Below are 27139 nucleotides of genomic sequence, written 5' to 3'. Positions count from 1 at the left end.
GAACTTTTTGTCTTCTGGAATTTCTGCATTTTATCATTTATACTTAATAATTTGCTAACGGAAAAAGCTTCAATTTTTTTAAAAAAAACACCTATGATTGTCTTCCCTTTTGTCTGTCTCCTACTGGTTTAAGAAATTAACTGTTTAAATATTTACATGCTGTTACTGTCTTTTAAAGGAAGTATTGTATCTGTATTATATTTTACTCTATGTTAAGTTCTGCCATGAAAAATGAGTGTATTAAATCACTTGCAATATGAGAATAGTTTCACGTGAGGCTTTCTTCATAAGCCACACAGTTTTATTTCAACTGTTGAGTGAAAACCAGTGTATTTTTTTTCACAGGCATATGATTCAGTAGTTAGTTTGAGATGTGTTTCTGCAGATAACCTGTACAGTTGTAATATAACAACATTATAAATTAGAAAAGGTCACCAACAGGTTGTATAAATGAGGATGTACTCACATTTTGTTCCTTTCATGCAAAAAATAGTTTAAAATCAGTACTGTGATCTCTTTTCTTGCATACTGAAAGCCCGTAGGCTTCTAGCTCTGATGCCTATGTCTTAAAGGAGGCGAAGGCAAGGATTAAAAAATATTCATTGCTTTCTTATGGCCAGTGATGTTAGTTGGAAAATCTTTGGTAATACTTCCTGCTCCAAATGGAGTGATTGGAACTGGTTGTTTACAATTCAGGAGCTGCCTTTGCGATGGAAGTTTCAGTTTTTTCTTCTGCTTGAACAAGAAAAGAAACTTGAGATTCCAGCTTTAAATTCTGAGGCTCTAACTTCCTACTCTTATGTGTGCAGATTACTGTTTTCACCATTTTAATACTTCTGTTTTCTTCCACCACTTTTGTTCTATAGAATTTCACCTGTAGTCCCTCCAACTATGCTATGGAACTGAGAGTTCTGTGTTTCTGTTGGTAGTAAATGAATGGATTGGCAATTTGCTAATTCTAATGCATTTAGCCCTGGATTAACAATATTGGATACCACCTTTTCCCCTTTCTTAATGCTTTCCTTTCATTTCCCATGGAAGTCCTTATGATGAGTTAACACTTTCAAGATTGTGGAGTTTATATTAATAGCACACTGCCAAAATTTAAACCAAAAAAAATCACACACATATGAGCCCCAGTATTATTCTGTTTTTCCCATATTTTCATGCTTTCTCTAGGGTTTTGGGGGAATTTTGCCATATGAGTCTTGGAATGCTAGTATGAGTTATTAGCTACTATACCAGTAACTAACAAACATAGCAGATGTCATTTAATTTTGCTGACAAGTTTGTATCCCATTTGTTTCGTTCTAGCTGTCTTCTAGGACAGCTACAGCAGCAGGTTTCAGCTCCTTTAGAAGAATCGATGAACCTGGAAGAAGATGCAGTTTAGCAAAGAATCACAGAATCACACAGAATCACAGAATGTTAGGGACTGGAAGGGACCTCGAAAGATCATCTAGTCCAATCCCCCTGCCGGAGCAGGATTACCTAGATCATATCACACAGGAATGCGTCCAGGCGGGTTTTGAATGTCTCCAGAGAAGGAGACTCCACAACCTCTCTGGGCAGCCTGTTCCAGTGTTCAGTTACCCTCACCGTAAAGAAGTTTTTCCTCATATTTATGTGGAACCTCCTGTGTTCCAGCTTGCACCCATTGCCCCTTGTCCTGTCAAGGGATGTCACTGAGAAGAGCCTGGCTCCATCCTCATGACACTTGTCCTTTACATATTTATAAACATTAATGAGGTCACCCCTCAGTCTCCTCTTCTCCAAGCTAAAGAGACCCAGCTCCCTCAGCCTCTCCTCATAAGGTTCCCCCTGCTTAATCATCTTCGTGGCTCTGCGCTGGACTCTCTCTAGCAGTTCCCTGTCCTTCTTGAACTGAGGGGCCCAGAACTGGACACAATATTCCAGATGCGGCCTCACTAGGGCAGAGTAGAGGGGGAGGAGAACCTCTCTTGACCTACTAAGCACACCCCCTAGTTGTACTTAGTACATTGTCTTAGGAGACGTTGAAGCATGCATCACACTCTGTTTCTGTTATTATAGTAGTGTCATAGTCCAGGAGTGAGGGAATGGGTAAACACTTTCCTCGGAGGCAGCGTGCATGATAAAACTCAGGATAATGTTTGCTACTTCTTTGTGGACTTGGTAGGGTCACAAACCTTGGACTTTGACCTTCCTTCTCCTTTCTATCTGGATGTAGGTGGTGAACTGAGCATTTTTGAGTGAAGTAGTGACACCCATCACTTTGGGTCCAGTAAAACACTCTTTCCTCTTTCCATAGCCCTTAGGGATTTGATGGGGAGGTTGAAGATGAGATCTGAATGCAAGGTTACTACAACTGATGGCTGCTTTTCATTGTAACTAGATTAGGTACTAAACTCGAAGTAAACCCAAGAAAGTCAGTCATACCTATTAATCCTCAGGAGTTTTAGAACAAAGAATAGCTTAATGTTTTTGATGATTTTGTAATTGCTTACAGATATGGCTGTTTAACTGCAATATATACTTTTAAGTTTAGTGAGATTTTATCACATGCTAAATGAACAACTGAAGACTTGAAAAAATTTTTGCCTTTGTTTTTTTCAGAAAAAAAGACACATGGAAAAAGAGTTGAAACTTCCTAGGTATTGATAGATTCCAGTTTTTCATAAACAAACAATTTTCTTCCTTACTTTGCCTTCCAAGCAGGCTTGTGACGTAAAGACCTGCACAGGAAATAAAATTATTCATAAAATCAGTTTTTGGGTGTGTTTTCCTAAGGAAATACCACTTGTGGAACAGGAGCATCGGCTTTTTGTTTGTCACTGCCTGTCCTCCCTGATTTGCCAACCCTGTAGTGTTTAATCCCTTTGACAAATTTCAAATTTGGCAGTTGTCTGAATGATACTAGTTCTTCAACATGAGCTGGCAACGTGCGCTTGCAGCCCCGAAAGCCAACCGTATCCTGGGCTGCATCAAAAGCAGCGTGGCCAGCAGGTTGAGGGAGGTGATTCTGCCCCTCTGCTCTGCTCTCATGAGACCCCACCTGCATTAGTGCATCCAGCTCTGGGGGCCCCAACATAAGAAGGACATGGAGCTGTTGGAGCGAGTCCAGAGGAGGGCCACAAAGATGATGAGAGGGCTGGAGCACCTCTCCTATGAGGACAGGCTGGGAGAGTTGGGGCTGTGTGGCCTGGAGAAGAGAAGGCTCCAAGGAGACCTTCTAGCAGCCTTCCAGTACCTGAAGGGGGCCTACAAGAAAGTTGGAGAGGGCATGTAGTGATAGGACGAGGGTGAACGGTTTTAAACTGAAAGAGGGGAGATTTAGATTAGATCTTAGGAAGAAATTCTTTACCGTGAGGGTGGTGAGACACTGGAACAGGTTGCCCATAGAAGTTGTGGATGCCCCCTTGCTGTCAGTGTTCAAGGCCAGGTTTGACCGGGCTCTCTGAGCAACCTGGTCGAGTGGAAAGGTGTCCCTGCCTGTGGCAGGGGGGTTGGAACTAGATGATCTTTAAGGTCCCTTCCAACCCACACCATTCTATGATTCTATGATATGTGTGACAGGACAGAACGGCATTATGCTAATCTCTCCGTAGCCTATGATTTAAACTAAGCCCTCTTACATGTCAGAGAATTCCTGTAGGGCTTCACTGGGAGACAGAAAACTGTATGAAATTAGTCTTTGTATATACACGTGTGTTTGTGTATACGTAATGTAGGCATCTATATATGGATACGTTAACACATATCTGCACACAAGCACACAGAAAATTTGTATTTATTAATCAGTACAGAGGATGTTTTTTTCTCGGAAAGGATGCCAAGGGAGGCAGATCTTTCTTCATAAGTACATTCTGGCAACTGGAATGCCTTTGTGTTGAGCTTCCTACAAGAATATGAATAAAATCATATTGGTTTCTGGCCTTGTATTGGTGCTGCGTTCTTTGTCATGATTGCTATCTGAAGGGTGAAGATAAATTTTTGCTAGTATGGCAGTTGTCATGTTGAGGATGTTAAGTTGGAAGAGAACTCACAATTTATTATATATTCCTGAGGCTTTGCAATCATTAGTTCTCCAGAGAAAGGGAGAAGAGGACAGAGACCAAATTCTTCTTTCCCTCCTCCCAGTTTTTTCTGTTCGAAGAGGGGTGATTGTAAGAATATATGAAGTAACTTCTCTTGTGCTCAGAGTAGGAAATACCAATTTTGCAAACTAATTCATCAGCATTTTAATATTAGGTATTTCTAGAGTCGTGTTGTCTTTGCTTGGACAGCATGCAGGTTATTTTGAATGTAGCAGAAACAAGCTGTCAACAGCAAGAAACTATTGGTAAAAGCTATTTGAACATAGAGCGTAGGTGCTTGAAGGACAGGCTTGAATTTGCAGTAACTGTGACGTATTGCCATGTAGGCAGCCTCTGCGATGACTTGTCACAAAGAAATCTGGTTTTTATATCTGGATGATATTTTTTATATCTGCATGTAAATCTTCTGCACTCTGGTGGCAAATTAACAGTAATATGAAAATTATAATTAGTCATTCAAGCCTTTTGTAAATCATTCTTAGGAACAAGGAATTCACTGGGGGCTTGTGTGTGTAAAGTAATCAGTGTTCTTGCCAGCATGCACTCAGGAGTAGTTTGTGTAATGTGGGAATATAGATATTTGAGACTTCCTTAAAATAAACAAAGAGCTAAGTTGCTGGAAGGTGTGTTCTACTGATTGGAATAATAATAATAATTATTATTATTATTAATTAAAAAAGGAAACCATAATGTTATTTTCCTGATATACATACAATTCCTTATGCAGTTGCTGGTCCAGGTGTCATAAGATTTTCGAAGTTGTCCCTGGAACTAATGATTTATAGTCTGTACCCCAAAAACTGAATATTAAGTGTATCATGAGTATCGTTATTTTGTAATTGTTAGTTGGAATTTTTGTAGCAACTATAGTGGTGCTTGACCTTAGCACAGAAGGAGATAACTCCATGAAGGAGAGATCCTGTTACTAATTAACAAATCTTGGGTGCTCACCTGTGTCTGTGTATTGGTTCTCCTATTGTAAAATGTAGTAGTTCTTTTAAACAAAAAAAAAAAGTCTGGAATCCTTAATATAGGAAGAGTACGTAATTTTTGTATCAGCATTACCAGAAATATATATTTTTATAATCAGAATAATTATTTTTTGGTGCATTAATTTCAATTATGTCCTTGTGCTGATATTTCTTTTTGCTATATGTGACAGGACCTGTTACACTGATTTCATTTAAAATTCATACGACACTTGTAGCTTGTTATTTTTTTTTTTTATTAAGACAAAAATTTTTAATATGGCTTATTGTGTTAATTGGTAAATGAATTAGAGCTCAGGCTGGAAGAGGAAACATTTTATACCTTTCCTCTTATTGGTGTCTTTTAACGTTTACAACATGACTTTACTGCCTTGATTTTACAAGGAAAAGATTTATGTGTCATAAATCAGTACAGGTGATATTTTGGTGGCTTTGTTTAGCATCTGTTACTGCATAGTCTCATTCTTGTTTGGTTAATGCATCAAACGCTTTGCCTGGAAGTCAAGGTAAAGCTGTGCTGCAGTTTAATTACATATTATCTGTTTCTGGATTGCACTGATAAGTGTTTAATTAAGTATGTATAGAATGCTTGAAGCTTTTGTCTAATAAAATACGGTTACACTGAAAATACTTCATTTGCTAACTGTCAAGGCTAGGTAGGTCAGTAATCAAAGCTTTATTTCTGCTCCCTATATGTTGCAGTTCTGCTACAACTGGCAAGTGATGCTTTACCAAATGATATGGCCTTGTCTCTCGCCTATCTACTTGCACTGCCGCAGGTATGTTGATAGTGATTTTGTTTGTACGTTTTTGCCAGGAAAGACTATTAATAACATTTCAAAATTCCGTAAGAAAATACAATTTCCTTAGGGTTTTAAAATCTAAGACTTTGAATTCATTTAAATACACATTTTTATAGATTGGGCTGGTACATTTAAAGGAAACTCTGAACAAATGTCATCGGACTGGCTTATGAGCATGGCACTGGTGAAAAGACACATTTTCTTACTTAAAGTGGTAGTTGGGTCACCTGACCAACAGTTCTAGTGTAGCTCAAAAATATGGATAATAACTTTGTGGTATAGAAGCAGCAAAACTGTAGTTGGAAAATCATTTTGGTTAGATGCTTGTTCAAGGGGAGAAAAAGGTCATAATGTAGAGTTATTTTTATGTGTGTGTGAAGGTTACTGATTTACTTCTGTGCCAGAAAAACATAGTCAGAGCTATTTCTAAATCACAGCAAGTAGCTTTTTAGAAAGTTTGTGCACTTAATGTTGTATGCTTGCTAATTCTTTCATCTAAATTAATGCTCTCTTTCTCCTAGGTGGTAGATGCCAACAAATGCTTTGAAAAGCAATTACATTCTGCGTTATCTCTCCAGCTGGCAAGTTATTACTATAGTCTGCAGATCTATGCTCGTTTGGCACCATGTTTCAAGGACAAATGCCACCCTCTCTACAGGGTTAGTACTCTTTCTTTTTAAAACCGTATTCATTAATGTGCAGCATTAAAGCTATTCTAAAAAGCCAGTACATGAGTTAAGCCTGTTAAGGAGCTGATCTGGCTTACAGTGTGAGCAGCCTGTTAAGTTACACATAATTATTCTTCAACAGTGCTGTAAACAGACAAGTACTTCACAGTTTGTGGAAGAGTTTTTGAAGCACAATATCAAGTGTTTTTTATAGGTAATAGCAGTATCAGTCTTCAAAGTAGCTTATAAACACTGAGTAATCATGAGCATAGCCTATGCTGTCATATTGCAATAATAATACAATGCAGTACTTCCTAGGAAGAGTCAAGTGTCCATTTAAGCAAGAAAGATGCTATTCAAAAAGTTTCCATAGCCTTCCTTGAGGTGTGTTGTTTTATATTTTAATTTACATATGGTGCTTTGAAAATTCATTCTCATTCATTGATGAATTTGTTGATTTCCTTTGACAAGTATCTCTTTTTGAAATGGCATAGCTTTACCTCTTGCTCATCGCCTGTGATTAAAGCAGTTATACAGAACTAAATCAGAAAGTTGACATACAAAAGTTTAGTAAGGCACCAGTTGCCATCCCTACTAAGGTACCTGGGTAAAAAACTCTTCTTTGCCACTCCAAGAGAGCCTTTCTGAATTTACACCAGTTCTTTCCTCCTGTACAGAAGCTCTCTGGACTGTTTGGTTTTCAGCCTAACTCTGCATTACAGCTAAAAGAACACTTCTGGTCACAAGTTTTCTGAAAAGAGAGACCACTAATCACCACCATGGCATGAAAGAGGAGATTTTTTTTCCATGTTCAGAATGACTGCTGATTTACAGAGGAAAGCCTGTTTTGATATTAGCCAAGTTCCACAATTAGGCAGTCTTTCATGCTCCTGCTGACATTTGCATTCTGCCATCTTCTGTTTAGAAGTGAAAGGAAAACTTAGCCCACAACTGAAATTTGTGGGGCTAGCAAAATATGTTGGTTGTGAGGAATTTATTTGCATTTGTTAAATAGCTTTCTTTGAGCCTAGGTCCACCTGCTGCAAAGCACCTTTGATGAAAAAAAAGATTTTTTAAATTTTATTTTAGTTTTTTTAGACAGTCTTATTTTATGAAATGAGCTATGAAGCCTTTTGAAAGCGTTAAGTCGTAAGAATGAGGACAGAGATGTTAAAGATCGAACTACTTCTACTCCAATTGTCATTTAGTAAGCAAAGTCTTATCAGTAGCACCATGTAGTTTATCTCTTACTGATATGATCTTTGGCTAAATCTTTTGTTCCATCTTGGTAAAATCCTGTATGTGACTGTGATAAGCAGTGGATTCTAAGTTGTTTGCTAAAAAGAGTATGTGCTATGTTTCAGTACTACTGTTAAACAGTAGCTTTTGAAAACAACTGTATGAGAAGATCCTGAGTGAACAGCCCACCAAGAAAAAGAAAAAGGAAAAAAAAAAAGGAGAGGCCCAAATGCCCAGTAAGAAAATAACACAGGAGAATGCATTCATTGTTACTAATTTCAAGGGTATCCAGTGAGGGAATGTCACTGAAGTAGAAAAGGAGAAATAGAAACAGATGCTTTTGAGCAAAATAAGTACTTTTTCTTTTTTTTTTTTTCCCCACAAAATAGCCCCAGACTTAAATGCTCAGTTTCCACTGCAAAACAGCCATTTGTTTAAATATACATCTTAGATGCTGGTAATAAAGAATCGCTCAGCTTGCAAGTTGCTTTCCTCATTGCCATACCAGTTGCTACTTCTTGGAATAGATCTAGCCATGGTTTTTATTTTTGTGTTTCCTAAGAGCTCTGTGGGGGGAAAAAAATAATCTTACACTTTTATGGTACAAACTTTTATGAAGATGATAAACTCAGTTGTAGATGTCATCCCATAGTAGATTGTCTTCCAGCTCACTGGTGTCTTGCATCACCTTTATCTTCTGACTGTTTCTCAAAATAGAAATGAATCCCTAGGTCCTTAACTGTATAATTCAAAGCTATGCATTATTCTTAGAAGATAACTGAGTGTGTTTTTGTGGGTGAAGGTGTATAACCAATCTTTTTTTCCCCCTGTTCTAAACCTTTACATTTTCAGTAAAGATCTAAGTATCTGGTGCTTCAGCCACATGCTTAGAAGGTGGATCCTCAAGATCATAGAGCGTGTATTTCTGTATAACAGCATCTGAGTCACAGTAGGTGTGATTTTTCTAGTCCATTGAATCACAGAATCACAGAATCACAGAATGTTAGGGATTGGAAGGGACCTCGAAAGATCATCTAGTCCAATCCCCCTGCCGGAGCAGGATTGCCTAGACCATATCACACAGGAACGCGTCCAGGCGGGTTTTGAATGTCTCCAGAGAAGGAGACTCCACAACCTCTCTGGGCAGCCTGTTCCAGTGTTCGGTCACCCTCACCGTAAAGAAGTTTTTCCTCATATTTATGTGGAACCTCCTGTGTTCCAGCTTGCACCCATTGCCCCTTGTCCTGTCAAGGGATGTCACTGAGAAGAGCCTGGCTCCATCCTCATGACACTTGCCCTTTACATATTTATAAACATTAATGAGGTCACCCCTCAGTCTCCTCTTCTCCAAGCTAAAGAGACCCAGCTCCCTCAGCCTCTCCTCATAAGGGAGATGTTCCACTCCCTTAATCATCTTCGTGGCTCTGCGCTGGACTCTCTCTAGCAGTTCCCTGTCCTTCTTGAACTGAGGGGCCCAGAACTGGACACAATATTCCAGATGCGGCCTCACCAGGGCAAAGTAGAGGGGGAGGAGAACCTCTCTCGACCTGCTAACCACACCCCTTCTAATACACCCCAGGATGCCATTGGCCTTCTTGGCCACAAGGGCACACTGCTCGCTCATGGTCATCCTGTTGTCCTCTAGGACCCCCAGGTCCCTTTCCCCTACGCTGCTCTCCAACAGCTCTGCCCCCAACTTGTACTGGTACATGGGGTTGTTCTTGCCCAGATGCAGGACTCTACACTTGCCCTTGTTATATTTCATTAAATTTCTCCCCGCCCAACTCTCCAGCCTGTCCAGGTCTCTCTGAATGGCTGCGCAGCCTTCTGGCATGTCAGCCACTCCTCCCAGTTTTGTGTCATCAGCGAACTTGCTGACAGTGCACTCTATTCCCTCATCCAAGTCATTAATGAATATATTGAATAGTACTGGTCCCAGTACCGACCCTTGAGGGACTCCGCTAGACACAGGCCTCCAACTGGACTCTGTCCCATTGACCACCACTCTCTGGCTTCTTTCTATCAGCCAGTTCACAATCCACCTCGCTACCCGATCATCCAGACCACACTTCCTCAGTTTAGCTGCGAGGATGCTGTGGGAGACCGTGTCAAACGCTTTACTGAAATCGAGATAGACCACATCCACAGCTTTACCATCATCTATCCACCTGGTTACATCCTCATAAAAGGCTATCAAGTTGGTTAAGCATGACTTCCCCTTGGTGAAACCATGCTGAGTGCCCCTAATGATCCCCCTATCCTTGATGTGCCTAGAGACAGCACCAAGAACAAGTTGTTCCATCACCTTTCCGGGGATGGAGGTGAGGCTGACCGGTCTATAGTTCCCCGGGTCCTCCTTCTTGCCCTTTTTGAAGATTGGAGTGACATTCGCTTTCCTCCAGTCCTCAGGCACCTCTCCCGTTGCCCACGACTTAGCAAAGATGATGGAGAGTGGCGTAGCAATGACTTCCGCCAGCTCCCTCAGCACCCGCGGGTGCATCCCATCAGGGCCCATGGATTTATGGACGTCCAGATTGCTTAATTGGTCCCTGACCCAGCCCTCATCTACCAAGACAGATTCCTCCTCTATCCTGACTTCTACTGGGGCCGCAGGGGTCCGGGGCTCCTCAGGACAGCCTCCAGCAGTATAGACAGAGGCAAAGAAGGCATTCAGTAACTCCGCCTTCTTTTTATCCTCTGTCTCCAGGACCCCCACCTCATTCATCAGTGGGCCTACATTGCCTCTAGTGTTGGCTTTACCTGCAATGTATTTGAAGAAGCCCTTTGTGTTGTCCTTGACCTCTCTTGCAAGGTTTAATTCCAAGGAGGCCTTAGCTTTCCTAGTTGCCTCCCTACATCCTCTGACAACAGACTTCTATTCCTCCCAAGTGGCCAGCCCCTCCTTCCATGATCTGTACACCCTCTTCTTCCACTTGAGTTTGCCCAGCAGTTCCCTGTTTAACCATGCAGGTCTCCTGGTACCCTTCCTTGACTTCCTACGTGCTGGGATGCTCTGATCTTGAGCTCGGAAGAAGCAGTCCTTGAATGCTAACCAACTATCTTGGGCCCCCTTACCTTCTAGTACCCTGACCCATGGGATTTCCCCTAGCAATTGCTTGAAAAGGCCAAAGTTGGCCCTCCTGAAGTCCAGGGTTGTGATTCTGCTAGCTATTCTGGTCCTGCCCCATGAGATCCTGAACTCTACCATCTCATGGTCGCTACAACCAAGGCTGCCCTCAACCTTCACCTCTTCAACCAGACCCTCCTTGTTAGTGAGGATAAGATCCAGCAGCGCTCCTCTCCTAGTTGGCTCATCCACCATTTGCATCAGAAAGTTATCATCAATGCACTGGAGGAACCTCCTGGACTGAGGATGGCTGGCTGAGTAGGCCTCCCAGCAAATATCAGGGTAGTTGAAATCCCCCACAACAACCAGACCTTGTAATTGCGAGACTGCTCTCAGCTGCCTGTAGAAGGCCTCATCACCCTCCTCATCCTGATCCGGTGGCCTGTAATAGACACCCACAACAGTATCACCCCTGCCAGCCTGCCCCTTAATTCGCACCCACAAACTCTCAACTCGCTCCTGATCCGCCCCTGGACAGAACTCAATACATTCTAGCTGCTCACTCACATAAAGTGCAACTCCACCACCTCTCCTTAGTGGCCTGTCTTTCCTGAACAAGACATAGCCATCCATGACCACATTCCAGTCATGCGAGGCGTCCCACCAAGTCTCTGTAATTGCCACTAAATCATAGCACCCCGACCGAACACGGATTTCCAACTCCTCCTGTTTATTCCCCATGCTGCGCGCATTGGTGTACAGGCATTTCAGGGAGGGAGCTGAGCACACTGATTTCACCCCAGGGGGATGGGAGGCCTCCTGGTCTACCTCAACACTAGAGCGTTGCCCCAGTGGTGCAAGCCCAGCTACTACCCCATCCCCCTTCAAGCATCCTGTCTGAAAACTCTAGCTGAATTTATAAGCAGCTGTATAGAAGCATGGAGAAGTCTACAATTCCTATGTGCACTTTAAAATAACATTGTATAAATCTTTCAAAACAGTACATGAGTACCTCTGGCACAATGGGAGGCATGTTCTCAGGATGAAAATTACAGATGTTATAAGGATAATGGGGAGTAAGGGGGGAGATTTCCTCTTCTACTGGCTGAGACAGGCTTTTCAGACTTGCTAGTTAGTCAAGAAAGACATTTTGAAGGAATGATTGGGTCTGTTGCATGAAGGCTTGAGGTTTTTTTTTTTTTTTTAACTGTGGTGTGAAATACTGACAGCTAATATCTGCACATCAAAACAGAATCATAAATTGCCAGAAATTCTCATTAACTTTTTTTTTGTACTGTTGATGTCCAAAAGGAAATCAGCTTGATAATTTCTGTTTCTGATCAAGTTATTACTTTGCTTTAAGGAGAAACAAAGGGATTTGTATATGAAGTACTGCTTTAGTTTTGTACTCAAGACAATTTTGAATTTTAGTTGTCATAAGAATATAAACATAATAGTTTAGGGCGTCTGAGCTATATTATTTTCTTATTCTGAGGAAGACATTAAAGGAGCTCTACAACCAAATAAAACCACAGATAAAGCTCTAAGAGTAATGCCAGACAGAAGAGAACAAAATTTCCAGAAATGGGCTGGCTGTGAAAAGTATTGATGTGAGGACACTTCATTACCCTTGGAGAAGCTATATTTATTTTTGGTTTAGGTCCATACTAGGCTTGGCAGGGATGGGATTAACTGGCACGGATGGAGTTCTTTCTTCATAGCAGCCCCTATGGTGTTGTGCTTTGCATTTGTGGCTAGAAGTGTTGATAACACACCAGTGTTTTGGCTGTTGCTGAACCTTTACTTACACAGCATCAAGGCTGTCTCCCCACTGCCCCTCTGATTCACTGCTCCCTACATCCCGGTCTTGATGAATGAGAAGAAAAGCTGTATAGCTGAGCAAGACATTTGCTGGATAATTTTTGATGTTAACAGCTTCTCTCCTCATTTGTTCTATTCTGTTGATCTGATAAGTGACTAGAATACATGTATCTGGGGGATTGTTTACTTTAGAAAGGAGTGAAAAAGTGTGATTACCCTGAGGTTAATTAATATGTTATGTTCCTGTCTTCATGCTAATAATGTAATGCTGAAATGTTTCTATTGTTTTGGAGAGGAGTATTTTACTGACCTTAGCTGGGGGGCAAGCTTTTTCTTGGAGCATCAAGCAACAGTTCTAAAAAATACTGCTAAGTTGCAGAGGGGAATGGGAATTTTGCAAGTAATAGCAGATGAGGAAAGTTACTGTTAGCAGAAAATTCTTAGGTGTTTATTTTATTCCCTTACCTGTTATTCAAACGAATTTGATTCCTGTCCTTTTTGTGCATTGCAACTGGCAATGTGTTGAAATGGTAACCTCAGAGGTTCTTCTTCGTGATGCTTTGATGCAGCATAGAGTTGGTGAAAGATGCTGGGAGTTCAGTTCCACAGAGTTAAGTACTCTGATGTAACTGGCTTTTGAGTCACTGTGTGAAAGGGTGTATTTATACAGTGAACTTGTGCTCTGTGCACTTAACCTGCTTCCCTTTTCTGTTACTTGCTGCTTAGGGAAGACTCTATCAATCGCTCTGTAAGAGGCAGAATTAGCTCTGCTTTCACCTCACATAAATTCACTGTCTACAAGAGGAGGGTTTTTTTCTCTGGTTTTGTTTTTATTTTCTCTCTCTGTTTGTATGACAACTGTTGTGTATTTTAGTTCCTGTGCTGTTTCCCTTTATTCCTGTCATTGTTAGACCATTGTTTCTGTCTATTCACATATTTGGCAGACTGAATTTAGGCTCTCTATACTTCCCTCACTGCAATGGCGTCTGTTGGACTTTAAGTGCATTAAGTGGCTGTGACAAATATGTCATGTGTGTCTTAATCTCTCTAGTGTCCTCTTCTATAGGGGGAAAACAGCATGTGGAACAGTTTTTAAATTGTTACATGCTGATATGTGTTTATCTTTTTTTGCATTAATGAAAGCAAGGTCAAAAGAAGAGTGTTCTGAGCTTGGGAATGAATATGTAGAAGTTGTCTTGATCTTACGGGAGTTCATTCTGCAGCTTGACTTGGCTCCCAAGGCAGTTCTGTTGCTTATTTGTATAAGGTTGACCTTAATTATAAATACAGTTTACTAAGCCAGAGAAGCAGAACTCCCAGCCATGGGTCCTTACACTACAACTTGAGGTATTATTCTGAAGTGTAGGATGTTGAAAACAAAGACTTCATTTGAACTGGAAGTAAATGCTGTATAAGAAGGCTGTATGCAAGAGGAGGGAGAGGGGCAGATCTTACGGGCTACCAGATGCTCAGTGTCCAAGTGGACACCAGTGACGAGTGGCATTCCTCAGGGGTCGGTATTGGGACCGGGTCCTGTTTAACATCTTTGTCGGCGATATGGACAGTGGGATTGAGTGCGCCCTCAGCAAGGTTTGCCAATGACACCAAGCCTGTGTGGTGTGGTTGAACACGCTGAAGGGAAGGGATGCCATCCAGAGGGAACCTTGACAGGCTGGAGAGCTGGGCTTGTGCAAACCAGCGTGAAATGCAGCAAGGCCAAAGTGCAAGGTCCTGCACGTGGGTCAGGGCAATCCCAAGCACAAATACAGGCTGGGCGGAGAATGGATTGAGCGCAGCCCTGAGGAGAAGGACTTGGGGGTGATGGTTGATGAGAAACTCAACATGAGCTGGCAATGTGCGCTTTGCAGCCCAGAAGGCCAACCGTATCCTGGGCTGCATCAAAAGGAGGTGTGGCTAGCAGGTCGAGGGAGGTGATTCTTCTCCTTTACTCTGCTCTTGTGAGACCCCACCTGCATACTGCATCCAGCTCTGGGGGCCCCCAAACATAAGAAGGACATGGAGCTGTTGGAGCAAGTCCAGAGGAGGGCCATGAAGATGATCAAAGGGCTGGAGCCCTTTCCTATGAAGACAGGCTGAGAAAGTTGGGGCTGTTCAGCCTGGAGAAGGGAAGGCTCCAAGGAGACCTTATCGCAGCCTTCCAGTACCTGAAGAGGCCTACAGGAAAGCAGGAGAGGGACTTTTTACAAGGGCTTGTAGTGATAGGATGAGGGGTATCAGTTTTAAACTGAAGGAGGGCAGGTTTAGATTAGATATTAGGAAGAAATTCTTGACTGTGAGGGTGGTGAGACACCGGCACAGGTTGCCAAGAGAAGTTGTGAATGCCCCCTCCCTGGAAGTGTTCAAGGCCAGATTGGATGGGGCTTTGAGCAACCTTGTCTAGAGGAAAGGTGTCCCTGCCTGTGGCAGGGGGGTTGGAACTAGATGATCTTTAAGGTCCCTTCCAACCCAAACCATTCTATGACTTTATGATTCTATGCATTACCCATGTTGTATGAGGTCTAATGGCTTTAACCTTATTACATGGCACTGTAGTACAGCTAGAAGTTAAGTCTATACACGTGAGTTAATCTCTCATTGGAAATCAAATGCTCATTAAATGGTTGTATGTTGGTTTGTGTTTAAATAATAATATCCTGTCACTACTTTCCTAAATTATGTAACTTAACTCACTAGAAATAATATATACATTTTAATCTCAAATTGGATTTGTGTACATGAAGTTTTAGTGAAAGTCTATTAATATTGAATGCAATACTGACAAACTGTGTCAGTCAGTCCTTGTTTCATTCTGTCTCGACATGCAACTTTTTATCCATAAACTCACTGGCTAGCACTAAGTTTGTTGCAGATGGTAAAATGGTAGTGCCCTTTATTGTTGGTTTATGATAGATTTAAAACATGACCTTCTTTACTTCTATTACTATTTTGAGTCCTGATTCAAGCTATTGGTTCATCTTTGGCCTTTCTTTCTGTCTGGTTAGTGATGCTGAAAACTAGCACATTTCCTTTGCCAGCGTAATTTCTCCTCTTTGCTTTACTGTTTGAATTTTCTGTTGTATGTTCTGCATCAAGTTCAAGTTTCTTTGCTGGTCTTTAAGTTGCTTCCCTTTCATGCTACTGTTTATGCCTAGCACTTATCTTTTTATATAACAGGTTGTTTGCTTGTACATGTTCAGATACTATTATTCATTAATACTTGGGGGGGGAAATATACATTTGGAATATGCTTCTGTTTCTAAGTCCAAAGCATATCTGATGGTTCCAAAAGGAAAACTGGGAGAGATGAGAGTGTAACTCCTTGAATCAATGCTGCTCTAATCTCTCTTCCTTTGACTTTCCTGCATGTGCGTGGAGCCTGTGACTGAGAAGAGAACCAGGGAGAGGGAGGGCAGTGGGGGAAGGCACTATGAATGAGACATTAACTGGCAGACTAAGAACTGATTGTGGGAGAAGTCATCTTTGCTTTTTTTTTTTTCTTTATAAGACACTTTCCAGGTACTTTTTTAGCTCTTTTAATTTCCTCTTTGGGCTATCACTTTTTGTGAGTTTTCCTTATTGATTTGCTTATTCATCAGTGATGTCTCAACAAATAAACACACATTTTTTTAAATGAAAGAATATCTAAGCTAACAGAAATTGAGAGCTCACTAAACACTGCTATGTTCGAAGACTTAAATGCTCAAGTAATCTCTCCTAACTAGCAGTCATTGTGGATGTTTTTGAACATCTTCCAGTATGATGCCTGAAATAGTAAACCAGCAATTAGTGACATTGCAGTCAGATTGTGACAACTATGTTCCTTTGGTTGAGGTGTGTTTGATACAGATGAGCCAGTGTTTCACACATCCTCATATTTCTTTAAGCACACAACACTACAAAGCATTGCCATTCTTAGTTAGGACCAAATAATATTTACGTGACTCAGAAAAGAGCTGTTAAGTAGTTGCTTGGATTTTTTTTCCCCTGGTTTTATTTCTTCAAGATAAATTGTGCTTAAGAAAAAGAGATGGTTACAGTGTTGCTTACTTTTATTTCTCAAGGGTTATATAAGCTCTTCTGTTAAATCCTATTTCTGAAAGCAGAACGAGTGTTGTTCTTGAGCCAGCTTTGCAGAAATACTCTTTTAGAAAAGAAGATCTTCAAACCAGCCTTTCATTTCAGCAGAGGTTTGAGGTCTGGCTTGCCTGTGTTCCTCTGGAGACATATTTGTGGCTTTTCATGCAAGGGAGGTAGTTGGGATAAGTACTAATGCTTTCCTTCTTGCAAAGGGTTTTGTTCCTTTCTGGGAAACAGTATAAAGGTGACAGACAGCTTTTTGAAGCTATCTTCCCCTAGTCAGTTGGCTTTATCTTTCTTTTACTTTTCTTTTCTGTTCTTCTGTAACTATTTTCTCTAGTCGGTGAGCGTCACTAATTTTGCAAGCAGCCTGATGGAAATTTTCTATAACATATTTCATCTTAGAACAGAATATTTTAGCAAAATTTTATTCATCTGGGTTGGCAATATAGGTAATTTTTCAGATAGTACTGAATTCCCATCAAGTGAGAACACTGGCTCCTCCATCTCTTTAGTTTTTGGTGGGGTTTTTTGGTTGAGTTTTTGGTTGGTTGGTTGGTTTGTTTTTCCTTTTTCCATCTTGGAGAGCTGAGGATAAATGCTAGGTTGGCCTGAATAAGTTTAGCCTAAGAAGCTATTAATGAAATTATATATCACAGTAAGAGAAGGTGGTCAGTGAGAAACTCATGCTTCTGCTCAGAAGTGCTAGCAGTGCCCCTGGATTAAGATGAAAAAATATATGACTTCTGGAATTTTAATAAGTGTCAGGGAAGAGGAAATTAGGTGTTTTGTTTTGTCATGTAGCTCATAGAATATTTAGTTTTCAAGCTTTAAATTAATAAGTTATGGAAATATTTGCAAGTATCCAGTCAAGTAACTGTACAAATTAAAAGGATACCATGTTTTACTTAGGAAACTAAAACATATTGTACTGAAGTTTTACAGTAGGAATGTATGCTTGACCTAAAGTCTGTATATGACTACAGCTGCTGCCATATAGACCAAGATTAAAGACATATTCTAAAAGAATAATAAATAACATAATTTATTAAGAAACAAGACACAATGATTTTTTTTAGAGAAAAGGGAGATGGACAGAAGATTAGGATAATTACCTAAACAGTAACATTATTTCCTGAGAGTAATGCTGACTGCAAATGGGAAATGAATTATGTACTGTGAATTTAGTAGGCATTTTACTCAAAATTATGTAGTAATTTTTCTATTTTCAGAGGTGTTCTTTCAGTTGCATTTTAACCTTTTATATAACGTGTTAGTTCCACTAAACCAGCTTTCAGGTGAAATGACGAGATGAGATTTTTCTACCTAAATCTGACTCTTCAATGTCTTACCCAGTAAGAGAGACTCTGTAAGAGAACACAAGGTAGAAGAGAAACTATCAAAACATTTTCTCTTGGGACAAATTATTCCTCACTATTGCTGGAAGAGCTGATTAAAAACAAAGCAAAAGAGCATTTAAAAGAGAGCACTAGAGCAATTTGTTCAACTCTTCAGACACAAGTCATTTAACATAACTGTGGAACAACTGTCCTGGACAACTTTTCAAATTATTTTTGTGATTTATTACTTAACAGCAGCCTCTCAGTACTGGCTTCTGTATTGGAAACTATGTTGATTTAACTTATACCTAGTGGTTTTGTTTGGGCTTAAAGTAACTTTGTTGTCATTGTTTCTTCTGCTGCTGGCTATTAAAAGATCATGTATTAACTTTGGTAATCAAGTTTAATTTTCTAGGAATTTACCTTAAAATATCTTCAGTACAAATTCAAGACAATTTCTAGAATATGCAGATATTAACGTTCACTCATCTACAAATATTGCAGATATCCTGGTTAACCATATGATATCCTTTTGTGATGAGTGGCTCTTTGACATTAAAGCAAAATGTATAGATGAAATCAAATTTGTTAACTGTGTTTTCTTCCCAGTTGGAGTATTTTGATAATTCCAGCCAGTGTTTGTGATACCTCTGCAGACAGAGTTAAAAAATCCTGCAGAACATGGTTTTGGATAATAGGTGCTGTACATTGCAGAGCCCAGTTCTAATACTGTCTTTAATGTGATTTCTGAAGCGGAAATAAAAACAACAGGTAATGCTATTTTAAGGTTGTGTGCTAGCAACATCTGATTCATAATTCAAAACTAACAGCTTAACTCTCAATCCTTTCTTACTCAATTACTTCTGGGGACTTTGTTAGCAGAAAATATTCCAGGGATTCCACTTATGTCACATCTTTAATCATACCAGCATCTTGGGCAACCTTTTGTCCTGATAAGATCCAGTTAGTTTCCAAACATAATGATCTTAAAGCGTCAGCGGAGTATGCTGCCTTCCTGTCCAAGTGTTTCAGTTTTCAACCATTACGTTTCAGCATTGCTTATTCAAAACGTATAACATTCCTTCTATTAAAAAAAGCGCAAAAAAACCCAACACAACATGATGGTTTGCTTTTTTTTAGACTCCGGTTTTGAAATATTATAAATTTTCCTTCCTTTTGCAGATTTTGTATTCCAAACGTGTTTCTATTCATAAAGCAACAAAGCAGCACGTTTGCACAAAATGTCATTTATTATCATATGTTTGCGGTATGAATTGTTATTGTAGGTCCTTATTGCTGGATAGTGGAAGAAAGGAGGACTCAGGAAATAAAATTAATTAGTTCCAATTTCTTTGAAATTGCAAGTGCTTATTTACAAACTCTTCACCTGTGTTTTCTTGTTCTTCTGGTAATTCACCAACTCTTTTAGTTTTGGCTGGTTTTTTTTGTCATGAATTAGTTTATTCTAATTTCACTGCAAATGTACATATTTTCTTTTCACTAATTTCCCCAGAAATTCAAATAACCCTTTTAAGTTAGTACTAGCCTTAAACCCCTAAGCGGACTAGGACTGTGAAGCCCTCAGTCACCTGTGTAATCTATGTGTAATCTACATTTTGTATAACATGTTATAAGTTGTGTCTGTATAACGTATAAGTTTGGGGGTGTTTTAAATTTGGCCACTTTAAGTGAGAGCTAATGGTACTGGCTTTTAAACTGTGATCCAGGAACATTTGTTTTATACAGCCACTGGTCTGGAATGAAGTTTTAAAACATCCAGTTTCAGTTCTTGGAAAAAAGAGAATCTGGATGAAATCTGTGTTGAAGGTGAGAAGGGAGGAATTGGAGTCCACAGCTGCATTCCTGGACCTAAAAATCCAGATCTACATTTTTGCGTACTGTGTGACATTGCTTGTTTGCATCACCCAGGTACAGTACTGTGGTGACAAGCATTTTTAAGAGTATGAACAGGCTTTAAAATCATTATACTTAAATATACCTGAGACATTAGAGTATGTTACAAAAACTTCTGATGGATCATCTAAAATTATAAATCTGAACTAGAAAATTGTTTTAATATTGTCTGAATGTGTAAGACCTAACTATAGGTTTGATAATTGAGGATTTATTGCTCAGCTCATCTCTACCTCATTTTTTGTTAGTTTGTGCAACTTTATTCTGATGCATCTTGTAGCTTATAAAAGGTATTCTAGTAGCTATCCTTATATATTGACTTGGTGTGTTTTCACTGGTGGGTGATGGGATTTGCTACTTCCTGTATCCATTTAAAAAATGATCGTGAAAGCTGATCCTAAACACATCAGTGTTGTCACCCAACAATATACATAGCTGCAGCAGTGGGAGGAGAAAGAAGGTTGAGGTGTCCTTGCACTTGAGTGATGTGACAGTACAGGTTTTATTTCTGAGATGTTCTGGTCTTCCATCTCAGCTGTATGCTTTATCTTTGGCTTTGACCAGATCAGGCATGAGATGGCTGTTATCTGAAAGCTAGGCCACTCCAAATTCATGTGGCACTGTGTCTAAGTTAGTGTACTCTTGACTCACAGTGTGACAACAGACTCAGTTGAGGACAAGTGTCATTGATTTAATTAACAAAAAGCTGTCCTGTGGAGGGATGGATTTTATTTCTTGCATGAACAGGCGTGTTCAGGATTTTACTTCTTGAGTGAACTGTTTCTTTCCTGTAAATCTTTTTTTCTGCTTCGGTACGTGAGGAAAAGCGTTGCCTGTACGTGCTTCTTTTCATTCTTTTTTTTCTTGCCTCCTCCTCTATCAAATTTATAGCACATTGAATCTCTTGCTACAGGGATTGTGGCAGTTGCTACAAGGATTAGGGAGAGTTCTCCTCTTCTCCCTGAAACGTAAGTGCCTTCCAGAGGTGTAGTTTGCTTTCGTTAGAAGCACTGGAGATGGGCAACAGCTAGAGATAGGACAGTCTGTGACTGCAGCTGTGACTGTAGCAGGAATTTTATTTACCCCCTGCTCCCTGATGTCTCTTGCTCTGCTCATGTGCTGTCATCTGGTATGGGTGCAAGCTGGAACACAGGAGGTTCCACATAAATATGAGGAAAAACTTCTTTACAGTGAGGGTAACCGATCACTGGAACAGGCTGCCCAGAGAGGTTGTGGAGCCTCCTTCTCTGGAGACATTCAAAACCCGCGTGGACGCGTTCCTGTGTGATATGATCTAGGTAATCCTGCTCCGGCAGGGGGATTGGACTAGATGATCTTTCGAGGTCCCTTCCGATCCCTAACATTCTGTGATTCTGTGATCTAGCTCTGCTAACCATTAGGGTTTTGCTTGGTGTATGTGTCTTCCTCTGCAGCATGATCTCCTTTCTTAGGATTGCTTAAAATGGTTTAGAACAAATGTGGCATTACAAGGCACAGCTAATGTGTCCTCTGCATTCCCGTTCAGATTCCTGTGGTTCACTGTGGTTGCAGCTTTTGACCATTACCAAAAGTCTACAGTTCAAAAGGTGATGGAAATATTTTGCAACTTTAATCCAGAAAGGTGTACAACATCAGTTATGTATTCGAGATGATTATGAGTGGATTAGCCTTGATGATCTAAGCAGCTTTTCTCATCAGTGTTGCTCATCATTTCTGTATTAGTCTGAAGATCATTTACATTAAAAACAAAACCAAAAGCATAATATTCCTTTTTAGAACAGTTGGAAAGATTCTTGGTCTTAAAATAACTAAACAAGCTAAATCGCATTACAGAGATATAATATTATCTCAATGATGTGTTTACAGTAGAGCTTTCTGTTTTTTATCTCTGTTTCCATAGATGTAAAATTGTTGCCACTTCCTAAGCAGGGGAGGAGGAGGAGAAAAAATGACTCAGATTAATTTTTTTTCCATGATGTGTATGGCTGAATTAAGTCTTTTAAAGAGATTTGAAAGAAATAGGAAACAGCAACTTGTCAGGAAAAAAAAAATTGAAGATTATTTTAGGGATCAGGGTGAAGAAATTCCAAGATCAAAACCTCTTATCTCTTTTTAAAACCAGTGTTGCTTTTATAAAATCACAGTGACATACAGATGCTGAAGGGTTTCACGGGTGTGCCTCCCAGAGGATGGTCAAAGAGAAATACTGCTTTGAAACATCTAGTCAGCTGGACCCTGATTCCCAGCTGAGGCTTACTGGTAATGGCTGGTGATGCAATATTGACAGTAACTTGTCTTAGTCTGTGCTGAGTAAATCACATCTAATAACATGGAGTTAAATTAGCTCTATGCTGAAGTGATGGGTGCTTTTTTCTTTTCTCTACTTTTTTTTTAATTCCTAGGCAACGTCTACGTCACTATTGCCAAGACAACACTTGCAGCACAAAGCATAGCACTAGTCCAATAGATGAGTAAAATGCATTGTCAGGTAGTTCATGAGGGATTTCCCTTGGCAATGATATGGAGGCTCACGAGTTAAGGGTGTAATACGTTCGGGTCAGCTCTTGTGGCTTCTCTGAAAACTTCTATGTTTGCTGCTGTGTTCGTATGTAAAATACCTTTCCTGAATGATCAGGGAGGGGAAGCCATGTTGAAATGTCTGTGTAGAAGTACTGGAGGAGATTTATCTGGCACAGCAGGGAGTTGGACACCTAGGCACATTTTCGAAATATCTGAAAGACTCTGAAAAGCCAACAGAGAGAATCGTGTAGGAGCAGTTTGGGTTTTTTTGGCACATAACGTTGGAAAGAGAACAAGTTGAATATGACTTATTATTGGTCTCACCTGTCAAAGTTCATTTGTATTTACACAAATTGCTGTAGAATTTGTTTGTTTTTAAGTGCCTGTTACAATTTTAAGAAAGTCAAAGAATTTGTAAACCCTATGAATGCTGCAGTAAGCGTCAGCCTTTACTGATATTGCTAATTTTCATCACCAGCTACTATTACTAGCTAGTTGTTATGGTCTTTTCAACTAAAAACTGTTAAGACTTTTTTTGAATACTAGCAATACAGCTATAATGATCTTTATTAGTGTTTGTTAGAACAAGCATCATGTTCAATTGAACTAGGTATCTAATGGATGTAGAAATATTTGTGCTCATCTTTTAAAAAGCATGTATTATTAAAAATGTGAAGATGTTAAAGAATTAATACTTAAAATTACGAAGTACAAGTTCTATGCAACTTTATACTGAACACTTTTAGCTCTTTATATTGTCTCATTGAGCTTGTGTTGAATGCCTAGTAAGTAATGCATAAGCAGCACTGTTATTTAAGAAAACATTTTCAATCTATAAAGGATAGCAAATCTAAGAGAAGGAAAACTGTGTGTTATTCCAGTAAATGAATTTTGCAAACAACTGCAACTTGGGAAAAACCTAGAAAGTCTCACACCAGATAGCAGTATAGGCTCTGCATGAAGCAGGCTGTGGGATTTCTCTAAACTAATTTTTGATTTCACATGCTCTGATAGTTTGGAGCATACGTCTTGTAAGGGATAAAGGAGGACAACACTTAATTGAAAGATTTTTGGTGGTGAAGAGTTCAACACAATCCTTGGCAACTGCTTGCAATAAAAAAACAACTTGTGTCTTCTTTAGTCTGAATGTATATATGTTAATTTACATTCTGCTTCCAAAGACATTACTTATATGTTACTCTAAGATATGTTTCTTAAATACTTTAAATAATTTTTGTGAAACTTTTCAGAGCCATCCCTTTTATAACTTATTTCAGAACGTCAAAACAAGAAAAGAACTTAGTAGTGGGAATTAGCGACAAATATCAATGTGGCTTTTTTGTTTCTCATTCCTCATATGTATGTCCAAGGATCACACTGATCCTTTAAACAACATGTACATCAGACTGTCTTCCACTTCCTTCTCTTTCCCTCCTTGTAACAGTTTGTCATCGTTATTTGTTGTACTACTGTATCACACTGTGGTCCTTGATGCAGGTTTTTTTTATTTTATTTTTGTTGTAACCTGGTATTGAAACAAGAGGTAGAATTGATTCTGGTAAGAAAAACAGTGGAACAGTACTGACCAGTTTGATAGAGAGCAGTCCTAGTGGAACAGCACACTTATTATTGAATCTTTGTAGGTATTATTTGGCAAAAGTATTAGCAGGAAAATTATTAAGCTGATTAAATAGCCTTAAGGTGTTCCTTTTGTAACATAAATAGGCAGCATGGAAGACTGCACACAGATGCTTTTAGGGAAATGTAACAAATGGGGAATGAATGTTGGCACTAGTGATAGATGTCATTTGAGAGGATGACACCTTGGTCAGAATATTATGATTGGAAGAAAAGTGGCAGATTATTTCTTTTAAAAGGAATTTCATATTTAAAGATGATGATTGCCCCAGTGTATTGAAGACATAGTAGGGACCAAAACCAATATGGTTTTTAATCTACCTGTCTTAGTAATTAGTATTATTTTAAGTTATTGTTTTAAATGCTGAAGTTTAGTTCTGCCTCAAGGTGAAAATTTATGTGCTGTTCAGGAAACTTATAAAACTGTTACATTTTCATCTTCAGAAGCCATTTCTCAGGGAAGAGTTCTGGCATATTTGTTTGAAAATACTTTCAAGATTGTCTTTGTGTACATTATGAACAGTCCTGTGGGCTGTGCACTGGAAGAAGAGTGCTGACATTGGATTCTGCTGCTCTTAACGGAGAGACAGAAAAACTAGCAAAAGAGAGCAAATTTACCCTCACAGGTTGTCAGAGAGACCTGCCTTTCTTAGTGGACTGTACAGAGGATTTAGGCAATTATGTTAAACAGGTTTCCTCATCTTGCTCTGACTTTCCGTGTCTCCATGCTCACATTCTAGTGTATCACCTAAAATGAGATACCAGGGTGCGTAATAAGCAGTGGAATGGCTTCCTGCTGATATAATTGTATTGTAGAGGCACTGCTCTGCTTGCCTGTATCTTTTCTGACGTTTTATTATTCTGTTACCAATCTCCTAAGCAACCTTGAAAGAACTACTGATGTTGTTTATAAAATCAATGAGTTTGCAATGTTTAGAGGGCTTCAGCAAATGCCCTGTAGCATTTAACTTCTACGCACATTTAACTTCAAAACTTGATGGCCAATTTCAACTAAATTTAATAAAGAGTTTGGAGACACAAAAATAATTAAGTTCCTGCAAATTCTACAAAAATTGGAAGCTGAGTACAAAAGTGATGCCTACAAAATGCTTTTACTGAAGGCAAAGGAGTTTTGACCGATCTATTATCTATCACCTAACTAATGAAATGCAACACATTCAGTGTGTGTGTGTATATATTGAGTATATTCTGTGTATAAATATCTTTGAGTATATATATTATATGTTGTATACATAGGTATATATCTTTGAGTATATGTATTTGTATATATTCAAAACCTAACTGGACATGATCCTGGACAGTTTGCTCTGGATAACCCTGCTCGAGGAAAGGGGTTGGACTAGATGATCTTTAAAGGTCCCTTCCAACCCAAACCGTTTTGTGATTTAATATGACTTGGTGAGCAGCCTGTCAGCTAAGACTTGAAAAGAAAAAAAAGAAAAAAACAAATCAATTTAGAATGACCAGCAAATCATAGAAAAATTCAATCATGCCTCAAGGTTCAACCATTTGGGGCATGTTTTACCCTGCTGTGCACTCCAGTTAATGTTCATAAGTTTAGCTTCTAATTTAGCAGAATCATTCTGTAATAAAAACAAAGTATATTTGTCCAGTACACTCAACATTTTTGAAATCACAGCAGTTAATTCAACAGTTTCTCTTAGAAAATATTTCAACTACAGTCGGCATCCCCAGGTATTTTTTGCTGGCTCTTTTGGTGGCACGCCTTCCTCACTGGGTGCTACACAGAAGTCATGGTGCTTCCTTGTGGGCATTGTGCTGCTGGTGGCCTCATTCTTCATAGAAGAGAGAAATCGAAGTGTTGAGTGTGCTGAGTGATTACATATTGCACATAGCTGTGTCCAAGTGGAGGTGCCTAGACTGTGCAGTTCTTGAGATAATTGGGAACTCTACATTACATGTGTTCCTTTTCCCTTACAAACATGCAGAATGTATTTGTTTCATGTTCTGAATTGTTGCTTTGCTATGTGGGGCATTGACTACAGAAGTCAGTGGTTGATTAAATATGCACTTGATGCATAATTTCTAATACAGAAAAGTAAGTTTTATTTGTGATGAAAGTTATTTTGTAAACAAAGGTTGTCATAATCCATGGATTTCAGGGTGTAGGCAATGCATCTTGTGTGTAACTTGCAGATCTTGTAACACTTCTTGTTCTTTGAAAGTCTTGGTGCTCATCACTTAAAATGCTAAGCTATTCGTTTTATCAGTTCTGTAATAGAAGTGTATCAGAAAAAGTTTGCATTACTGCTTCGATTCTTACTTTTGAGGTTATGGGTAAAACTTATTTGTAGTGTTTGTAATTGAGGAGAGATTTGGTAAGTTTTCTTTGATTTGTTAAAGTGTTTTGCCAATCAGTTGCCTAGTTCAGTGTTAAGAAAAATGAGGGTTTTAAAGGCAAATAAATTCAGTCATAGTGAAGTACTTGTTACTATTAATTTGGTTAGGTAAGTTTGTTTGAATTTTTGTAGCATATGAAGTAGTCTTAAAACATTCCAAAAGGATAAATTATGATATCATAGCGAATAGCCCTTACAGAAAATTGGGAATTCTGTTTGGTTTTTTTTTTTCAGAAATTTACAGGGCTTTTTTTGGTTTGTTGTCAATTATTTTCACAGGCTGATCCAAAAGAGTTGATTCAGATGGTCACAAAGCATGTTACTCAGTATGGCTATGCAGACTGGCCTGAAGAAATCGCAGCTTTGATAAATCAGCTGCATTACTACAATGAACGACTACTGGATTTCACTCAAGCTCAGATTCTGCAAGGGCTTGGCAAAGGAGTGGATGTGCAGAGGTTTACAGCAGATGGGCAGTACAAGAGAGAAACAATACTAGGATTGGCAGAGTAAGTAATGTCAGTTATGTTTGTTTTGTTCATTTTAAAATGGAATCACTTTAAGCTTTAAATCAGGAAAGTAAATTGAAAGTAGTGCTGACCTTTA

The 27139-nt window shown here is 39.3% G+C and overlaps 1 protein-coding gene across 1 annotated transcript in view; it reads left to right on the top strand.

The window, feature by feature from the left end:
- NBAS (NBAS subunit of NRZ tethering complex) overlaps positions 1-27139 on the top strand; it is a 185009-nt gene that overhangs the window by 79648 nt on the left and 78222 nt on the right. The window contains 3 exon segments of the mRNA XM_068424707.1: positions 5768-5844; positions 6390-6527; positions 26813-27042. Coding sequence (XP_068280808.1) covers positions 5768-5844; positions 6390-6527; positions 26813-27042 — 445 coding nt within the window.

This window comes from Nyctibius grandis, chromosome 1 (assembly GCF_013368605.1).
Source record: "Nyctibius grandis isolate bNycGra1 chromosome 1, bNycGra1.pri, whole genome shotgun sequence".
NCBI lineage: Eukaryota > Metazoa > Chordata > Aves > Nyctibiiformes > Nyctibiidae > Nyctibius > Nyctibius grandis.
Note: the sequence above shows the minus strand (reverse complement) of the source record. Positions and strands in the feature narration are given on the sequence as shown.